This window comes from Myodes glareolus, chromosome 4 (genome assembly GCF_982192425.1).
Source record: "Myodes glareolus chromosome 4, mMyoGla1.1, whole genome shotgun sequence".
In the NCBI taxonomy this organism is placed as follows: Eukaryota; Metazoa; Chordata; class Mammalia; order Rodentia; family Cricetidae; genus Myodes; species Myodes glareolus.
This window is the reverse complement of record NC_142029.1, coordinates 33823886-33845147: the sequence shown is the minus strand read 5'-3', so window position 1 is coordinate 33845147 and position 21262 is coordinate 33823886. Positions and strand designations below refer to the sequence as shown.

Sequence of the window (21262 nt, the reverse complement as noted above, 5' to 3'; positions counted from 1 at the left end):
TTAAAGACTTGTGCATATATTTCAGATTTCAACATTAACGTCAAAAATACATAGGATGATTTTACATAGGATTGTGCTACATTAGAACACTAGAGACAAACATCACTTGAGTATGAAGGAAAACATTAAATATTAAATAACAGAAATAAAATGTGCAAACACTAATCTAACTGGGGATTTGGCTATTGCAGCTGTGCAATGAAGCGGTTCCGACAGTATGAGGAGGATGAAGACACAGATGCTTCCAGTCCACTTGGGGTCCTTTAACAAGGTCTGGTCAAGGACAACGGAGGAGGGCCACTCTCCTGGCTCTGATTTGATGTACTCCATTCTGTAAATGCTCACGTTCAAGCTTGGGTGCTGAGCAAAGACTTTTGGTTGCCCCTCCACCCCATCAACATCTTGGTGAAAACTGAGGGTTTGTTGGTGATTCAGTGTACGATTTGAGTTCATACGCAGCGCCACTATCAACCTCCATGGACTTTCTAGAGAACAGGAGCCGTACATCTCTATGGAGGTAGATCTTTCCAGATTTAGAACTCTGGAACCTAAGTACAAAGAAAGAAAGAATAATAATATTAGAAAACAAGTCTTTAAACGCACTTCTGATTCATCGCTTCCTAAACTGCACTCCTGTTCTGTAGTGGGGTCAGGACTTCTTTCTCCTGTGAGCCCACGCTTCAGCTCCGCTGTTCCTCTGCTGCATCTGCACTTTCCCCATCCACCGTATCCAATTTCCACTGGCACCAGCCAATTACATGATTATGCCTTGGGCTTTGTGGTCAGGCATATTCTAGACAAACAGACAAACGAGTGTCTGCCCACGATTTGGGATAGATTAAAACGGATTCCATACCTGAAGAATACTAAAAGCTTTCTGTGTATTACTGCGCATGCCTGCAATCACACCATTCAGTAGACTGAGGCAAGAGGACTCTCATGCTTGAGGCCACCACGGACTATATATTGAGTAACAAGCCAGCCTGAATTCTAATATAAAACTCTATCTCAAAGCAAAACAAAAACCAGACAAGATTCAAGTTTTTCCTAAATGTGAACTTGTGCATGTGAGCATCCCTGTGTGTATCTTCCTCAGTTGCTCTCCACTTTACTTATGAGGGGAGGACTCTTGCTGAACCCAGAACTCAATGAGTAGCTAGTCTGGTAGCTTATCTAGGGTTTCTAATGTTGTGATAAAACTCAAGTACACAAACAATGTGGGGAGGAAAAGGGTTTATTTACTGCATCTTACAACTTGTAGTTCATTAATCTGGGAAGTCAGGGTAGGGACTCAAGGCAGGAACCTAGAGGCAGAAACTGAAGTAGAGGCCATAGAGGGACACTGCTTACTGGCTTGCTCTTCCTGCTTTCTTGTAGCACCCAGGACCGCCAACCCCGGGGTGGCACTTCCCACAGTGAACTGGGCCCTCCCACATCAACTGTCTATCAGGAAATGCATCATGCATTTGCCCACAGGCCAAGCTAGTGGAGGCATCTTCTCAGTTGAGGTTCCCTCTTCGGAAATGACAAACATATGTCAAGTTGACATAAACACTAGTCAGCACCTCTAGCCAGCCAGTTCACTCCAGGAATTTCATCTCCGCCTCCCAAGAGCAAGTATTCTAGATGGCTGCCAGTCTTCCCAGCTTGTATGTCTGCTCTGCATCTCAGATCTGTGCAGCTGGTGCTTTGCCTACTGAGTCATCCCCTAGCCCACAGTTTTTGTTTTGATACTGGGTCTCAACAGTACTCAAGCTGCCCTGGAACTCATTATATAATGAAAGCTGGCCTTGATCTTTTAGCAATATTCCTGCCTTAGCATCCTTAGTGCTGCTAGTATTACAGATGGATGCATCATGCCAGGTAAGCTTCAAGTTCTGGGATAATCACTGCTATTCTTAGCCGCTGGTTAAACAAAATCATCAGACCTAACACACTAGCAGTAATGATAAAAGTTAGTGGTGAAATGAAATCAAAAGCTGGCTCAGAGCTATTTCTATCTTCCACTAACCTTCCCCAGCAGATTCCACACAGTGCTAATTTCTCCTAGTTTCCTTGGCATAGCAGAGATAGTCTGTGTTTGTGAATTTTACTCCAAAGCTAATGGAAAGGTCTGGTGTGACAACATGTGCCAGGGTGGATTTCACTGGCTGGCTCACACTCCTACCCTAAGTTTTCACCTTGGGAAGCCTTGGGGAAGATATCATTTCTCCAATTAGGCTCTGTACATTTGTATATAAATACTTCTGAGTATTTAGTCATTGGGTGAAGACTGAAAGGAGAGGTCGCTGATTTGGGGTAAATGTTGGCTATACATGCAAAGGCCGTAAGCTGTGTCTTCAGCCCTCCTTTTTCTTTTGATTCTGACAAGGTCTCACTATGCTGCCATGGCTGGTCTTGATCATGCACTGTAGCCCAGGCAGAGCTAACTTGGGATCCTCTCTCCTCAGCCCCTCAACCTCCTAAAATCAATGCCTACGTCACCAGGTTTGGCTTGTTACTATTTCTACTATTATTATTTATTTTTGTAGCACTAAAAATTGAATTCAGGGCCTTCCTCATACTAGGGAGACACTCTCTCAGTAAGCAGCACTGACAACCATTGGGAAGTATTGCTATAGCAAGCTATCTGATTACACATCTCCTTGTATTTATCTGCTGCTATTTCATTACACATCTCATTTTATCTCTTTGTTTTTTAAGTTTCTTGCACCAGGACATCACTCTATTATCCAGGTTTACATGAAATTCACTATATAGTCTGGGATGACCTTGAATTCATGGCAGTCAGTCCTCCTGCCTCTGCCTCCCCAAGTGCTTGGTTTAACTATCTGGAATCATTTACATATATTTAAATTTCTTTACATTAAAAAAATCTGTCTGTGCGTGTGTGCGTGCGTGTGTGTGTGTGTGCGTGCGTGCGTGTGTGTGTGTGCGTGCATGCGTGTGTGTGTGTGTGTGCGTGTACGTGTGTGTGTATGTGTGCGTGTGTGTGCGTGTGTGCGTGTGTGAGGGGTACCTGAACCATGCAGGTAAAGTTCAAAGAACACCTTGCGGGAGCTGGTTTACCATGTGGGTCATACCTCACTGGCCCATGTGTCTTCTTTAGAAAATTTTTTCAAGTTTGTGTTTTATAGACAGCTTTTCATACTTACAGCTTGAACAGTTAAGTCACTTCTACAGGTGTGGAACTTGCATGTCTAACTCCCTACCCCCCAAGTTGCAGCATTGGTGGTTACACTCTGGACACCTGGGACCCACAGGGTTCCTGACATTAGAGAGTCAATCACTGATATGGCTGAAATGTTCTATAGTTACAGGAACAAGCTGTTGACTTTTGGTTTTCTTTGCTCAATGTTCCTGAGGGCTACACGGGGATTGTGAGGCTTAAAATGCACCTTAGAGATGTTGGCAAAATGGGCCAGAAAGACAACAGACAACAAAGCCCTTATACAACCTAGAGTTCAGTATCTTGGAGGATAAGGCATCTCTAAAATGTGTCCTCCATGTCAGCACTGTTACCTCCCAGATTTCTAGAAGCAAGTCCTACAAGAAATGGTCAAGGAGAAACTGAGTCAATTTTCAGAACCCCTCTGTGCAATATGATCACTATCTACATGTAGCTAACAGCCACCTGAAACGGATCTACTTCAAACCAATTATGCTGCTGTAAAATACATTGCTGATTTTGGAGATGGAAAAGCACCCAGATGCCTCTACCACCCAGCTGCTGTCATTACAGCTAAGAGGCTCCAAGGCCAACTCTGTCACTTTGCTATATGCCTGCTGCTAGCTGCAAACTAGGCTGATGGCTCAGACTGAGTTTCTATCAACATCACTAGTTTAAAAACTTATTGCTTGAATTATCAGGCATCTTTCTGACTTTTAGTATGTCCCATTTAACAGTTACAAGTGTGAGCCCTGATTTCAATAAGTAGCAAGAATGAATGCCAATGTCCTCCACATTGGCATGTTGTCAAAAGACCCCATGAGCAGATTACACGGTACTGGTCTACTCAGTCAATTTGTTTCCTGAAAAACCAAGTGTAATGATGTTACATTGTCCTATTAATTTGAAACCTTACCTCAGATGTATGAGGTAGCGTAATAACTGTGCTGTGTGCTGGACGTTGTCCTTATTAATACTTCTCTTCATTTCTTGTTTAACAGGAACAGAAAATGTCCTCTGTCGCAGGAACGTCTGGTGATTGGCTGGCATACCTCGTAGGTCATACATCACAACAAACATCTTCACCACAGTCTTATTAGGATTGAATAAGGTCTGAAGAAACAACAGAGGGGTTATTCTTCACAATGATGACAGATGTATATGACTCAGAACACCACGCCAGCAATTAAACAGGCGGTTTAGTAATCTAACTCCACTGGGTAAGTTTCATTTCAGAGGCTAACATTAACATTTCAAAAGTTCACAAAATAATCAAAGATTCAACTTCATTTCTTATGTCACAATAAGAGAACCTTGTAATAAGTCAAAATCTTTAGTCACAAATTTCGTATTAATAATAAACTAGACACATTTTTGTCATTGTTCAGATTTTCAGAAATTGTTCTAAGTTAAGCATAACACACTTTTCATGGTGTATTTTGCATTAGAATATTCTAGGTTTCATCATTTCAAATATTAGCTTCACTGAATATTAAGCACAAATTCTCAAGGTGGATTCAATTTTTCTTATATTTTAATGGATTGCAATTTTTAAAATAAAAATACAAGCTCAGCAAACAAGGATTTTAATGTGGCTGTTTTAACTACTTACTATAAAATCGCTATAAATGTTCAAGGGGAGACTTTCTATTGAAAACATTTCAAGGTCAGGAAATAGAGCTCATTCTCATTAGATCCAAAGTCTGCAGCAACACTGTCTTTACTCTTGGAATCATTCACAAACAGTCAGGCTTTACAAACCATCAGTATCATTACAGACCGAAATACGTATTCTCAGAAAAGACTGAAGTACTTCAATTGTTCTTGGCTATGAATCATTTTTTATAAATATACATTTTAAAATAAAAACCCAAGCTGCTGAACTGACTTTAACCAAATTACCAACACATCAATCGGTAACTTGGTGCCATGCTTTCAGAAGCTCATCCCAGGGACTGGACATCACTCACTGAATCAAAATGAGAAATACATCAACATTATGATCCAAGTTTACAACCTAGCACGTGCTAAGATCAAGGCTGATACATCCAACAAGCACAATCAGATCCAGGATTTCAAACCACATAAGAAACAAAACCATGCTTAAGATGGACCACTGAGAGGTAGACTTCTCTTTCTGGGTTAATGTCTTATTCCTAGGGTAGCTCATAGCTAGCTCTCCAATGATCCACATGCCCTCATGGGTTCCACAGTCAGGAGCTAGCGAACGAGCACCTGTCACTCTTTAACTTTAAAAAAATGTCTGGGATAGAGAAATTAATTTTAATATGCAGCCATTCTTCTGTGGTACACATGCATTTGCTCACTACTGTCTCACCCCGGGAGATTCCAGACAAATGCACAGGCTTGGCATAGCACTGGGATGGATATGGTACAGTGTGACCAGACTTCCTGAGGGTCCAGCACTCAGGGAACCTGTGGGGCTAGACCAGGGGCTGAGTGTGAGCAGCCAGTCTCAGCCAGATTCTTTCAGTCTGCAAAATCTGAAGCAGACTGAGGACTTGTGGTGCTATCCTTGCGGGTCACAGTAAGATAACATACATCAGGGCTATCCTGAGTCCAAATTAGATGAATATATAGATGAAGGAATGCCACCTTCTCTGCCCTGGAATTATCAAATTGCATTTGGTCAGTTTTAGAAATCATTACCCTAGTAATAACACCTCGTTTCCCAAATTTTCCTAGCAGAGTAACACTACTACTTTGGGGGTCTCCCTTTATATAGGTCAATCTCAATATGGTTTATATTTAATAGAAGGCACTGGTCAGGATCTAATTATATTGAAAACAGGTCAGTTGGTATCATGTAAATCATTCGTATTACTTGTCTAAAGCATTCACCTCTATTAGTTTACTAATCTTTTTCTTTAATGGAGGTCCCCCAAATGTTCATTCCTGGGGCAGAGCATGGCAACTCCAAACAGAGCTGCAGCCCCACTGTTACTTACCGAGGTCGTTGCAGCAGCAGTAGCAGGAGAAAGGGCTAAGCTCTATATGTGTGTGAGAGAATGATTATTGCAATTGTAGGCTATAAAACACATACCACTTGTATCGTTCCTGAAGGAGGTACTCGATAACCCCTTTTACCAAGGGTCTCTAAAGTAATCACACCCTTGAAACAAAAGAAGACAAATTGAGTGCATAGGTATATAAAAGACAAAAGCAAGAACACAACAGGTTAATTCAAGTTCAGCAACATATTTCTATGGAAATTGCATTGAGATACAGTCTGTGAATAAAACAGTGAGGCTCCCTCTTCCAAAGAAACCATTCACTGCTGCTCTTTCCGGACATGTTGCAACAAGCAGCATACAGCATTACATAAGGCCGCACTGCTGAGAACTGCCACTGAGACACAGACTAAGGGGTCAGGTTTCCTAGCCATAAGGAAACAAAGCGAGGCTATAGGATTAGTCTAAGAGGAGGGGGAATGGAGAAGCAAAGAAATGATCTGATTAGTCTTGGAGTATGGAAAAGTAATGAGTATACAAAGTATAACTTTGGGCCCCAGCTGGAAGGAATTCTTCAGTCAGGGAGCCAACTTACACATTTGAATTCCTAATGACAGAAAGAAGAAAAGAATGCAGACATCAGGTAAGTGGGGTTGAGGGCTGGGTTCCAGTCTGATAAATTTCCAGTGGAAGAGATGTTCAAAGCAAATGTGAAACACGAAGCCTTCGCAGCGACACAAGGCGGCCTGTTGTGTGAAAAAGCCACACGACTCCCTTTTCTGGGAGGAAATGCTACTTCAGAAGTAGCCGAGTCACGCTGTCTTCATCTTACATTTTTATGTCACAGGGTCTCGTGTAGTCCAGGCTGGTCTCAAATATACTGTGTTGCTGAGGCTGGCCTTGAACTCCAGAGTCTCCTGCTTCTGCTTTCCATGTGCTGGAATTACACTGTGTGTGTCACCATGTCCAGCTTATTTCTATTTCTTTTGGCTGGCTTTTTTGTTTACACAAAGCCTTCTATGTAGCCATGACTGGGCTAGAACTGATGAAAGTCCTCCAACCTCAGCCTCTCGAGTGCTGGAACACCCAGGCATTGCCTTTTAGCTGTTTATTTGTTAAGGATGTAAGACTTTGAACTGGCTCTAAAACTCAAGCACAGTGGCTTGATTGTCTGAGAGGTGAGACTCATGGAGAGGTGAAAGGGAAAGCTCAGTCATTTCCCTAGACGAATCTAAAAGGAGACAATGAGGTCCTCCACATAGCCTGGTGCTCAGAGCGATGACCGCAGCAGCACACGGCCTTGCTGGAAAAGCAGTCTGCCTGGCCACTCTCCAGATCTACCAAACCAAATCTTCCTTTCAACAGAACTGTCCTGATGACATCATTATAAGCCAAGTTTAAGAAAACCTTAACCTTAAGCATAGGCAGTTTTTCTGCAAAGTCCAAACAATGTAAATTAAGTTCAAAACTCAGACTGAATGTGCAAACGCTTCTCAATAACCAGGGTGACCAAGGTGGCAACAGTGAATGCTGACCCTTGTCTACTTTTCCTTCCAGTAGTTAAGGCAGGCAAGCAGAATAAGTGTGTGCTGTACAAAGTTCATGATTCCATCATTACGTATTGTAAATAGAAGTCATAAGGTAAATATAACACAGGCCTGCTGCACTAGGTGACATCTTTGTTGGGCTTGGAAACTAGACCTAGGTTGGGAGTATAAAGGAGTGGACCAAGGTGAAGAGAGAGCTTTACTCTGACATAGGATCCTAACTTCCCAAACAACAGGGATGTTAGACTTAGGTCTCTGCAATGCAACAGTATTTGCTCACAGTGTGCTCAGCATACTCATTGAGCATTCAAGAACAAGCATTGTGGACAGTTACACGAAAAACACACTCTTCATTTTAGTTCTAGAAAGCAAAGGTAAAGCTTATTAAAATGACAGCTAATTTATAATCACACTGGTAGAGCTAGGAGTTACTGTCCTACGTCACAACTTCCTTCCCATACAAGGAGAAATATACAATTCTGATAGTTTTAAGAACATAATAATAATGTGATTAAGTGGATAGTGACTGAAGATCTTTAAAAGGTCTTTTTACGTTTAGGGCATCACTCAATACAACCATTTCTTTTTTCTTCCTTTTAATTGTGTGTACTTGTGCATATGAATACAGTATACTTGGAAGCCAAAAGAGGGTACTGGATTTCCTGAAACTATCAGAGATAGTTGTGAGTTTCCCGAGGCGGGTGCTGGGAACCAAACTTGGGTCCTCTGGAGGAATACCCAGCGTTCTTAACTGCTGAGCCATCACTCCAGCCGCCAAACAACAATCTCTAAAGGATATAAAACCAGTAGAAGCACTGGACAGTTAGGGAATACAAATATCAGGATTTGATTACTATTACTTGATTTGTTTCATAGGCCAGACTATTAATATTTACTAATAAAAAATTATTAGGAACATAAAGAAATATCTCCTCTGGCATTTTTGTAACAGTAATGTTAAAATGAACAAAATTTGACAGACTCCTAGCACACACAAAAGTAATCTTTAAGTTATTGTGTAATAAAGAATATGAATTGCTGGATGTGATGATACACCAGTAATCCAGCACTTGGGATGTGGAGGCAAGAAGACCAGGAGTTCAAAGCCAGCCTCAGCTACATAGACTTTGAGGTCAGACCGGCCTACATGGACCGCATGTCAAAAACCAAAAGAAACAACAACAAAAACTGATCTGGAACAGTAGATAGAAAACTGAGAGCTGCAAGCCTTAGCCTGACCAACTACAAACAGGCGGACGCTGCACCCGGCCAGTCATGAGTCCATAGCGCAAGGCCTAGCCTGAATTCACCACCGTGATGGCTGGTTTCTCTGGCAGCTTCCAAGCAGCTGAGTGGTACAGTGGAGTTCCTGGAGAACACTCTTATCATTGATACCAACATGAAGAATTAATTTTTAAAAACTTGTTTGATGCAAAATCCCACCACAAAGACTGTTCTGTCCTAACATTTTACCTCTGGGGCCCATTCAATCTGTGAGGAAAGGTCATACAATTATTAGAGTAACATAAAGGTGCATTACTCTTGATAGTTTGTGATATGTATCATCTAATAAAACACAGTCCTATATTACAAAACATGATCAACCCTTTTAAAGAGAATTAAGCTATCAAAATAGAAAGAACAACATTTAAGATAAATCTGTGATGGACTGTTTGAAGTTAGCCACTATGAAAGGAACCCACACCTACCAAGGAAGCAGATTTGGGGAAAACATGACAGACAGCTGAGTGGAGACCACCATCACAGGAAAGTCAGACAGGCCTTGCTTTTTAGTTGTTTTAGGCTTTTGAGATAGGATTCTCCCCTGTAGCCAAGGCTCTTCTAGAACTTTCTACATAGCCCATGCTGGCCTCAAACCTACTGAGATATGAAGGCAGACATCCTTAAAAGGATGGATTAACTTAATTCAGTAGGCTGGCTTAGCCCTGTTCCAAGAACTACTCAGAGTCCGCTGTCTGAATGTATTTTGGAATTCTGTTTTCTTTCCCACCCAGACCATTATTTTCTATCAAAGTAAAATATTAGGAAGGACCCTGACCAAAATTTCACCCTAAAAATGGAGTAAACCTAAACTAACCTCCTTGACAAACTAGGTCAGCAAAGGGATGGCCATTTTTAGGTCCCTAAAAAGTATAGTGTCTCCTCCCCTCAGGTATACAGAAAGCTTTTCATAGCTTTTATTTTTAACAAAAGACATTTTCACTAACGTTCTTCAAAGCACTGAAGGCAGGAGAGAGGAAGCCACCAGCAGGTGCTAAGCCAGGGCTGCACAGTCCAAGGCCTATGAGAATTTCTGCTTCTCACAGAGAGACAATGTGACTCTGCGCTTTACACCATCACTACAAACCGCTCCTCTGTATTTGAAGAAGTGTTTATATACACTCCAGAAGCTTCTGCAGGGTAAGCCCGAGGCGGGTGCTGGGAACCAAACTTGGGTCCTCTGGAGGAATACCCAGCGTTCTTAACTGCTGAGCCATCACTCCAGCCGCCAAACAACAATCTCTAAAGGATAAAAAACCAGTAGAAGCACTGGACAGTTAGGGAATACAAATATCAGGATTTGATTACTGTTACTTGATTTTACTCAGAATCCACTGCAGTAGGAAATGGGAAAGGTAAATTTATAGGACCTCAGGCTCACGACTGTGCTCTAACTCCTAGGAGCTTTCTTACTCCCCACTAAGACACTGGTGTGATCAGAAATAGCTCACACTCACACTCTCTAGAACCCTGGGATCAAAAATGGATGGGCCAAAGACAAACTAAACAGGAGAAAGGGGAAGGGGGAAGGGGGTCTCAGGTCTGACTGAGATAGGAACCATGTGAGAAGGCAGCCATTAGAGTGTACAGTAAGATTGGGGATTTGTGTGAACTTAGCAAGCTGGACTGACTGTGGCAGTCGTCAGTAAGTCATGCAGAAATGAGTAAAATTTCAGCACCTCTTTCAAATGCAAAACAGGCCACCTGTTATTTAAGCCAGCTGAGAAAAAGGTCATGGACAGTATTTTGGCTTATTGATCTGTATTCACTTTCTAACTTTCTCTTAGGAATTGCTTCACGCTTTCAAGGACATGACTGAAGCAAAGGTGTGAATTACTAGTAGGTTCCCTGATTCTTGCAGAAAAAGACAATTAAAAGTACTTGCCATATAAGGCGAGGGAGCATTATCATCCGAAACACTGTAGAATGACACTTCCACTGGCAGAGTTAAGTGTGTGGGGCAGAAAGTACCACTGGCTCCGACCTCGGCAGTGAAGCCATCAACTATGCCGAGGGGGTCTAAACGGTAATTCAGAACAGATTCCTGGAAGACAAAGTAACAAGGTGTGTTTTAAAAAGATAGAAAAATTAGTAATTAATTTCATTTTTTTTCTTTCTTTTCCAATACAGGGTTTCTCTGTGTAGCCCTGGCTGTCCTGAAACTTATTCTGTAGACCAGGCTTTCCTGAAGTCAGAGGTCCACTTGCCTCTGACTGCTGAGTGCTGGATTGAAGGCATGCACCACCACTGGCAAGGCTTAATTTTATTTTCTATTTAAGAAAATACTTGACTATATTTTCTAGTTTCCATGGTAGCATGAATTTGCTACATTTGGGAGGCTAAAGCAAGAGTATTGTGAGTATCCACTTGGGAGCCAGACTGTGCTAGAGAGTAAGTTCAAGGCTAGGCTGGGTAACATAGAGAGACCGTGTCTCAGAAAGAAAAATGATGACTGTTATAATGACTCACACCTGTAATCTCAGCACTTGGGTATCTGAGGCAACAGGATTTCTATGCGTTCAAGGCTAGCCAAGGTTATGTTCAAAATAGGCCAGATTTTGAAACAAAACAAAACACTCTGAGAGAGCCCCCTAGAAGGTGCTAGAAGGACTTAAACAGGCCACATACAGAAGTTGCATTAGAAAGCTAAGCCAAACATTTGTCATGTTGAAAAATTATTGCTTCTTTAAAAAATGCTGTTGTAGAATATATGGGGCTTTGTTTAGTTTACCTGAAAAAAATGAGAAAATATGCACGAGAAAGAGACATGAGAGTGCAGAAACCAGAGTGGGAAAGCTCTGCCTACCCATTTGGTGTTCACGGCAGGGAACCACCTCTGAGTGAGTCAGTGCTCTAGGCGCTCTCAAGCCCCTCACAAGCTGATGAGAACTGACCTATGAGCACATTATGGTGTGTGCAGAGCATCCCTTCGATTAGGCGATCACTTGAGAAGGGCAAGATAAGTAACTTCAAGGCTTTGGAGAAAGAGTCTAACCATCTATTCCCTTTTCAGAAAGGGTAAAGACGTAATAGTCCTAGTTTGGGGAACTCTGACCCCTAAAACAGTTTCAAAATAGCATTACCTCAAAACTTCCCAGGAGACTAAGACTTGTGACTGCTGGAGCGCTTGAACTCAGAAAAGGTTTTTCATGAGCATCTGGGTCTTCTTCAATATTCAGACATGGTCGAGAGCTATTAAAAAAAAAAAACCAAGGAAAAAAGAACACATTAACTGCAATATTTTCTTATTTACATCTGTAAAAAGGAGCAAAATCTGATTAGAATTAGAAATTCATTCAAACTACTATAATAAAATTAATGTCATCAAATTTTAAGACAAAATTTATAGTGAAATTTCATATTAAATATTCTATTGTTAATATTTGGTAAAGAATACATACATACATATAAAAATAATTCACCAAAGAGTTTCAAGGTATAATTTATAATACATCGCAGAGCGGAAACTACTGGAAATATGTAATATTTAGAATTTTACATCCATCTCACTTTTCAGCTGAAAACAAGAATTCAAAGGCAAAATTATGTGACTGTAATTACAGGGCTGGAGATAGAGTCCAGTGAGTGGTAGAATGCTTAACTACTATATATGAAGTCCTTGGCTGGATCCCAGTGCTGACAAGGAAGGAAGAAGGGAGGGAGACAATGTGGCTAGAAGACAGGTTAAGGATCAGAAATGAATGGATCTACTTCAGACCTTAAGCTGGTGTGTTTCTGGTTACGGTGACAATGAATGACTCTATGTCAAACTGTAAGCTGGTGTGTTTCTGGTTACGGTGGCAATGAATGACTCTATGTCATACTGTAAGCTGGTGTGTTTCTGGTTATGGTGACAACTGCACAGTGAGGCTCGCTGTGTGTGCAACATCATGATGAAAACAAGACTTCCTTTTTCTTTAATTAAAAAATTTTGAGTTTTATAAAGTTTATGTACAGGAGGTGTTTTGTCTGCACGTACATCTGTGCACTACGTATGCCTCGTGTCCGTGGAGGCCATAAAGAGGTCAGATTACATCTGCAACTAGAGTTACAGATGGTTGTAAGCCACCATGTGAGGTGCTGGGAATTGAACCAGGGTCTTTACAAGAGTGGCCAGTGCTCTTAATCACTGCGCTGTCTCTTTAGCCCCAAGAGAAAAAAAATATACTTTTTACTACACTTTGACTGAGAGTCAACAGGTTTGCTGCACCAGTCTGCTGTGCCATTGTTTTACACACACACACACACACACACACACACACACACACACACACACTCTGAGTTGTTACCTTCTGGAGGACAAACTTCTCAGATGCAGCAGCGATGTGTCCAGATCAAAGCAACCCGACTGTGTTTTTCTTTGAGGAACCTAAAGGCAAAATAATTAGTTGTATTGTTTAATGAACTACCTTTTAAATTAATAAAACACTCAGAAAATCCAAGTTATGCATATTGTTTTATTTTTTAAGATTTAATTTATTATGGATACGGTGTTCTGCCTGCACGTATGCCTGCAGGCCAGAAGAGGGCACCAGATGTCATTACAGATGGTTGTGAGCCACCATGTGGTTGCTAGGAATTAAACTCAGGACCTCTGGAAGAGCAGCCAGTGCTCTTAACCTCTGAGCCATCTCTCCAGCCAAAGCATACTGTTTTAAATGACATTTATTTCCTGTTTTGTACATGTGTAGGTACATGCACGCTAGAGTATACATGTAGAGGTCAGAGGACACATACAGAGTCAGTTCTCTCCTTCCATCATGTGGGCCCAAGAGATTGGATTTAGGTCATCTGACTTGGCAGCAAGCACCTTTATCTGCTGAGCCATCTTGCTGGCCCCAAAGCATATCCTTAAAGTAATAAAATTTCTCTAATTAACAGTTTACACCAAATAATGAGGCTTACCACATATTTTTCCCTCATTCTCATTTTATTAACTAATATGGGAAAACCCCAGATACTCATAAAAGCACTTTGACTATGTTTTAAATGGAACTAGGCTTTCCCCAAAGCTAAAGCTTATGTGCTCTCTGTACAAGGACTCTTACTTGTGTGTTGTTTGAATTTGTGTACAAGTGCAAGCATGTGTTTACAGATATGCACATGTGTGGAGGTCAGAAGTCAATGTCAGGTGTCTTCTTTAGTCATTCCTTACCTCCCTTTATGAATCAAGGTCTCTCACTGAACCTGGGGCTCATTGATGCTACTAGACTGGTGGTTAAACAAACACCAGAGCTCCCCCTCTCCCCTATCTCTGCCTCCCATCCCCAGGACTACAGACACATGCTATAGTGGGCGCTGTTGATTGGCATGAGGATCAGAACTCAGGTCCTCAGGCTTGTGAGCTGAGCACTACCTACTGAACCATCTTTTCATCCCAGGACTTTTACTTGTATACGTTATATATCCGTGTACTTGGGGTATGTGCGTATGCGTATCGCGCCTGTACCACTTAAGAGCTTAAATTAAAAGGGGAAAAATGAGAGTGCTGGCATCCTATCCACTGTAACAGTCCCAAGAAATGTAATGTTTTTCAGAGAATGGCTTTAAAAAATAGTGCTCTGGATTTTCAATCACCAGCATAAACTAAATTATATTTCTCAAAAACCACTTATAAAAACACATTAAAAAATGGAAGCTCTACTTAAGGGTAAATTAAAGATAGTTAGATATAACATGAGAATTTTATCTGTTTTTGGAATTAAAATAAGATATGCATAAAAAATCTGATGTGCTGGTCTAAGAAGAAACAAATGAAATGATGGCTAGGAGAGATGGCAATCCAATAAACCGCATAGGTTGCTGAGGCAAGAGGACAGGTAGCTCAGGGCCAGAATGGAAAACTCCGGGAGACTCTGCCTCAAAGCCAACCACCCCAGACCACAAAAAACCATGGAAAAAGATTGGTAGGGCACTTTCCTAGCATTTGCGTATTCAAATGGGTTCAACCTTTTAATACCACTGAAAACATCTCTGAATCAAATTTGTCCCAGAACCAGACCTTATAAAACAAACCAACAAAAACAAATAAATAAGAACAAGTCTGCACAACTCTCAGCCTGACTCATGCTTCAGAAAAGCTCTGTCTTCCTTTTCTTCTTCATTCTCCATGCTCTAACTGGTCTGTGGCTGGAACTTCTGCGGGACATCCTGAGCAGGTCACTTTGTCATCCACGGCCTTTCAGGGCTACCATTCTCTCCCCTTTCTGCCTGTCATGCTAGGTTCTTGCTAAATATCTGTCTTGCACCTACTAAACTTCCACTCAGCCCATTCCATTCTACTAGTTTATCCACACACTAGTTTATCTACACGGAGTGCATGTGTATATATGTGTGGGTGTACATGCATAGGTGTGTATATGCATGTTTGTGTGTGTGAAGTCTTCAACAAGAATAATTTCATATCCAGATGTCTTCTTTCAAACATAACCCCACCTTTTGGAGACAGGGCCTCACTTTCTAGCCCAGGATAGCCCTGACTTGCAGTCATCCAGCCTCACCCTCCCAACAGGTGCTGGGATGGAACTCAGGGCCTCCTGCATTGGTTTGCTGTCTCTGAACAACATCCCACGCCCTCCAAAGCAAGACTTTAACCACTACACTTGAAACTATGGAACTATTTGTACCAGTTTCTAGATAATACTGCTGCTGGTGCCAATATTTGCTGAGACTAAAAAAAAATATTTTTTGTAGGAATTTCCATCAACAAAATGTATCTTTTAAAATCTTTTTTTTTTACACATAGTAACAATTAACACATTCAGCAAAAGAACTGGGAAAATTACAATTCCAGTGAAATACATTTTTTCCATTTATAGTCCTTCCCAATATTATCATGTAGCTATTAAATGTACTTTCAAAACCCACAAGGTTTTCTAACTGAAAATTTATTTCACAGGCTTTGAAACATTTCAATTAACGTTAGCTGAGGTTCTTGCGAGCATGCCAGCTGCCTGCAGGTGCTGGGCACGAGGGAACTCAGGGCACTTACGGGACTTGAGAGGAGAGGCAACCCTGTCTGAGGGTGAAAGGCTCTGGTTGATGTCCCATCCAAGGAATGAAAATTATGTTTTCTCCAGATGCTTGAATGTTTCAGTGTATCTCTCTGTTGGAAAAAGTGCTAGATTTTAGTGGGAATATCCAAGTAATGGCAAATTTGTAGATTCATTCCTAATGTAGTCTGAGGTCCATACCCTTGGTGGTAAAGTTGAAGAGCCCTTTCCATTTTATATGTATGAACATACACATATACATATCAGCACAGAAAAGAGTGCTTGCTTTTGATATCTTGCTTCAAAAGTTCTGAAGTGTGCCCAATACAACTGTTTTACCAGCATGTTCACTCACAATCTAGCATCAACTGTTTTAACTTATGAAAAACAAAGCTGGAAAATAAAGTTGAGACTGTAAAGTATAAAACCATATCAATAACAAGAGCCATTTTCAGGGTATTTAATTTGGTTTGATATGTTCAGAAATATAAAACAGGCTAGAGAGATGACTCAGCAGTTAAGAGCATTTACTGCTCTTCCAGAGGACTCAAGTGTGGTCCCCGGCACCCACATGGTGGCTCACTATCATCTGCACCTCCAGTTTCAGAGATCCAGTGCCCTCTTCTGGACTCTGTGGACACCAGGCACACATGTGGTACTCATACATATGGGCAAAATACCCACAGACATAAAATAAAAGTAAAAAAAAAATCTTTCCTAAAAACTAGCATAAATCAAGAAACACGCCACAGCACTATGTTCTTACTGAGTCAGGAAACAGGTAAAGTGGCAATAGTGGCGTATGCTTGCCATCCAGTGGCTTACAGGGCGAAGGACTGCTGAGCCCAGGGCATCTGAGCTCAGCCTGGGCAACTGCGTGAGAGTCCCACAAAGCAGGGGGACTTCTTACAAACTGGACAAATCTACATCCAAAGATCAGAAATTCACAAAAAAAATATATTAATGAAAACTAAAAAAGGCTGAGTTGGCCACAATTCTAACATTTCCCAGCTTAGTGACCAGGACATTATTTAGCCCTTCCGGCTTGTGGGAAAAGAGCGCCTGACCCAAGGAGAGGGGGGTTAGGCAGACAACACTCACAGTGTGCTGGAGGCCCTGGAGTGCATGGCAAGTGGGGCACGATTTTATAAAAAATAAACCCAGGAACAAACATTTCAGTGCTAGAGACAAAACAAAAAACATATCCAAATTACTCTTGAAGGGCTTGCTCACCTGACAGGGCGGCCTTGAGCCCACATCTCTCTACCCTGAGCTCTAAAATCCTGGAACTGCAGGCATGCTCCACGGTGCCTCTCCAAAACAACTACTGTTGTCAAGGCCACAGTAAGTCTTCGTGACGACTGCACTTTTAGGGTGTGCTCTCCTACTTAAGCAGTATGTTAAAGGTTCATGCACTATAAAGAACGATTATCATTTTCAGAATTATATGGTTGATTTGGTGTGACTCAAGGACTAAACTGTGACGGGGGAAAAAAAACAGGAACTAAGTGCTCTGATTAACCACTTAGTGGAACTCCTGCAGCCAGTCTAACTCACTGCTGTGCAACATCTGTGCCAAGCCAGAGTCGCGTGAAAACACACCAAGCTGGCAGGGGTGTCTGCTTGATTCCTGGTTATTTTCTACCGACTGTTTGCAAGACTTAAATAAACAAAAAGCCAACAGGAAAAATCCAAGTGAACTGACGACTTGCACAGCCCACAGATTTGTCCTTGATTAATATGAGGGAGCAGCAGAACCCTGGATTACAAGAAATCTGAAAAGGGGTAAGGAGTGCACTGGGGATGATAGAGCGCCAGGCATATCCAACACTTGGAGCCTCAGTTTCCCCCATTGTTGTACCTGACCCTCGGCAAAGTGTCAAAAGGAACTGAGTGCTCTATAATCATGTGACATCACCGAGAGGAGGCTGTAAAGAATGAAGAAATCAACTGGTTTTTTTGTTTGTTTGTTTGTTTTTAAAAACAGCACTCATTCCTGAATCTACAGGCCGAGCGTAAAGGCCAGGCCACGTGGCCTTTAGACAGTGCTGAGGGAGAACAACTGCTGGAAGGTGGAAATGACAGACCCCACAGTGCCTGGGAAAACTGACTCCTGTTATTGTAGTTTTTAAAAAGGGGACCACACACTGCATTTTAAATCATGAGATCCACGATCTACTTCTGTTACCTAGAGTGGCCTACTGGTGAGGATATTAATAGCTCTGTAGAAGGCTTGGGTATTCTACAGATAGCAACCATCTTGGGGCCTTTATAACCAGATCTCCTGTGACTAACAGTTAACAGCTAGTAGTTGAAAATTACGTTCGAAATATTACGTATTACCTACCAACATGTCTACACTTCTCAGTCTTTCACTTGTAGACAAACAGTGCTTCACACTTTTCCGTTGAGGTTTTCCATCAACACAATCTTCTTTCCCCCCCTGCTCAGTTTCCAGCTGGTCTGAGGCTGTACACCTGGAGCCTTCAGTACCATCACTGAGGTCATGTTCTGTGCTAAGCTGACTGCTCTGCTCACATGTCTTTGATCTTTGTGAGTCTTTATTTGAACAATTAGTTTTGGACTTACTGAAACAGTCAGACATTTCCAACATAGTAACTTTTATTTGTAAGTCAATACCATTTGAATCATCACACTGGAGATGACTGAGAGCTCCTGGGTTATAATTCTCGTTATTAATTTTCTTTGTACATTTATTTGTGCAAATCTGTTTGTCAATACTGCTGCAATGTGAACACTGTTTCTCAGCTTCACGGCTCATTTCATGTTCCTTAAATTGTGATTTACAAGGTGTACTTTCCAATCTGCTAATCAAACCCAAGTTACTTTCACTGCAGAGAGTCATATTAGAGGAAGTTAGTAAGCCAACAGCCTTGTTCTGTGCCTCCTGCCCGGTGCTGTGGATGATGTCATCAGGATGCATCTGATGCTGAGTTCTTACTTCATGTGTCAGAGGCTTTTCTTGGGGACCATATGTGAAAGATCGGAAGCATTTACTAGGTTTTGGGCTTTTCCCATCCCCTCTGTCTCCCAGTAAGGTCACTTCTGCATGAGAAGCAGAAACAGAGGCATTCTCTCTGTTCTTCTTCAACAAGGTTTTGCCATCATATGAACTCCTGAACACTTTAGAAGGAATGGAATTGGAGTCATGCTTGCTGAATGCAGGTCGGGGAATGTGAGCTGTGGGGTCAATGTGTTCCAAGTGCTGTGCGATCCTGGCTATGACGTCCTGTCGCTCCTGGAGCAAAGAGCCGATTAGTGGGTTCGCCTCCCCAGCAGGCTGGCAAAGGTAAGGGCTGTGAGAGGTGCAGCTTTCTCCTTGCGTAGTTTCCAACTTCCCTCTCCCTTTCCCCTCACTGGCATCTTCTGTGGTGCTAATCTCTGGGCTCCCAAAACATCCTTCTCTGCATCTCCTCACACTCTCACTGTCCTGGGAAATGCGGTGAAGCTTGGAGCTAAGTGAGGTGGACTCCTGGGTATTGAAGGGGTGTTCAGATATGCGAGAGGAGCTGGGGTCACAGTGAATCAGGTGCTGAGCAATCCTGGCAATGACTTCTTGTCGATCCTGAATCAAGGAGTCAATTAAAGGGTTAGGCTCCCCCACTGCCTGCCGGGAGCTCTGACAGCTGGAGACACTGGAATCGATCAAAGAGAGTGATTTCAAAGTTCTCACTGACGCCTCCTGTGACGACCTTACTTCTCCCGTGGTGCCACTGAAGCCCAGGACACTGTCTTGAGATGCCCCATGGTCAGACTTGCTGCCCGTGACTGGGCAGAGCCTGATATTTCTAATGGCTGCAGTGTACTCAGGAGTCACGCCACTTCTTATATGCAAGGCACTCACGGGTGCCGTGGTCCACGTGTGTTTGCTGCACAGACTTTGGGAGCTGCTGGGACAACGGTGTTCTATTTCACCAGGGCTGTGGTGTTGATAGGCTTTTAGCTCCTGCTCTTGAATTCTCTTCTCATAAAGAACGTTAGTATGAATACTACAGGTCAAAACCGGATAATGAGCTTGTCTGGGCAGGGACTGAACGCTGACTTTCAAGGCCACGTTGTGAGAGACGTTGGGAACAGGAAACACGTGCTCAGTTGGGGTCTGTGAAAAACTCCACTGTAAGTCGACATCAGCAGCACTGATTCTAGGGCCAAACAACACAGGTCAGTCATAAGCAGCCCTCTGCCTCTGTACAACACTTTCAGGGGAAAAGGAAGCAATGTGCTCTGCACTAATTCCCTTCAAGGTCCACATTCAGCACTTTACCATGTGTATCATTGCCAGAACCAACACACATGACACAACAGAGTACTTGGTAAATGATTGTTCTTATTATTTTGTTCTTTAAGACAGTTTCATAGCTGGGCCATGGTGGTGTGCCTTTAATCCCAGCACTTGGGAGGCAGAGGCAGGTGGATCTCTGAGTTTGAGGACAGTCTGGTCTTCATAATGAGTTCCAGGACAGCTAGGGCTACACAGAGAAACTCTGCCCCCCAAAACAAAGATAAAAATAAAACAAACAAGACAGAGTTTCACTCTGTAGTCCAGGATGTCCCGGAATTTACTACATGGCACAGGTTGGTTTCAAATTTGCAAATGATCCTCCTACTTTAGCCATCTGTGGAATTATAGGCATGAGGCACCATGCCCAGCTGAGATATCTTTTTAAGAACTTAAATACTAAGAGCTCAAGTATATTATAATTTAATTATATTTACCAAAATAGAAAGGAAAAAGGACTTTGCATTTATTATTAAGTGGGTTCTGCTCATTTTAATTGAGCAAGATAATTTAGAAACTATTTCACCTGCATAAAAATATTAGTTGCTTTGCAGTTTGCATGTTTATTTATGCACACATTCAAATACACAATTGGCCAGGCAGGCAGTATAGGCGGGCAAACCACACAGGAAGTAGAGGTGGGGCAATGAGAATAGAATAAGGCTACGGAGGAGGAAGGTCCCTCCGACATTCCTGTCCAGATCACCGAAGAAGCAACACGTAAGCTGTCTCACTGAGAAAGGTACTGAGCCCGTGTGGCTAACATTGACCAGAATAATGGGTTAAGATAAATCATAAGAACTAATAAGTAGCCTGACCTAATGGACCAATCAGCTTTATAACCTAATGTAGACTCTGTGTTATTTTCTTTGTTGCTTGCTGGCTGTTGGGGTACTGGGAGGGACAGTAACCCCAACAAGCCTGCCCCCTCATGTTACACACAATAACACACATGCATACAGGAACTCTCTCTCACACACACACACACACACACACACACA

General features: G+C 42.2%; 1 protein-coding gene across 4 annotated transcripts in view; it reads right to left on the bottom strand.

Moving 5' to 3' along the window:
• Positions 1 to 21262, bottom strand: part of Atosa (atos homolog A) — a 78111-nt gene continuing 56849 nt past the window's right edge. For 3 of the 4 annotated variants that reach the window (XM_085689388.2, XM_048423549.3, XM_048423548.3), the window contains 8 exons: positions 18309 to 20124; positions 15961 to 16074; positions 13259 to 13338; positions 12053 to 12161; positions 10855 to 11013; positions 6234 to 6302; positions 4086 to 4282; positions 1 to 548 (listed from right to left, as the gene is read on the bottom strand). In XM_085689388.2, coding sequence (XP_085545514.2) covers positions 395 to 548; positions 4086 to 4282; positions 6234 to 6302; positions 10855 to 11013; positions 12053 to 12161; positions 13259 to 13338; positions 15961 to 16074; positions 18309 to 20124 — 2698 coding nt within the window. In that variant the 3' untranslated portion in view covers positions 1 to 394. Of the gene's footprint in view, positions 549 to 4085; positions 4283 to 6138; positions 6303 to 10854; positions 11014 to 12052; positions 12162 to 13258; positions 13339 to 15960; positions 16075 to 18308; positions 20125 to 21262 lie in introns of those variants that run through there. The other variant, XR_007229740.3, reaches the window with a different exon arrangement.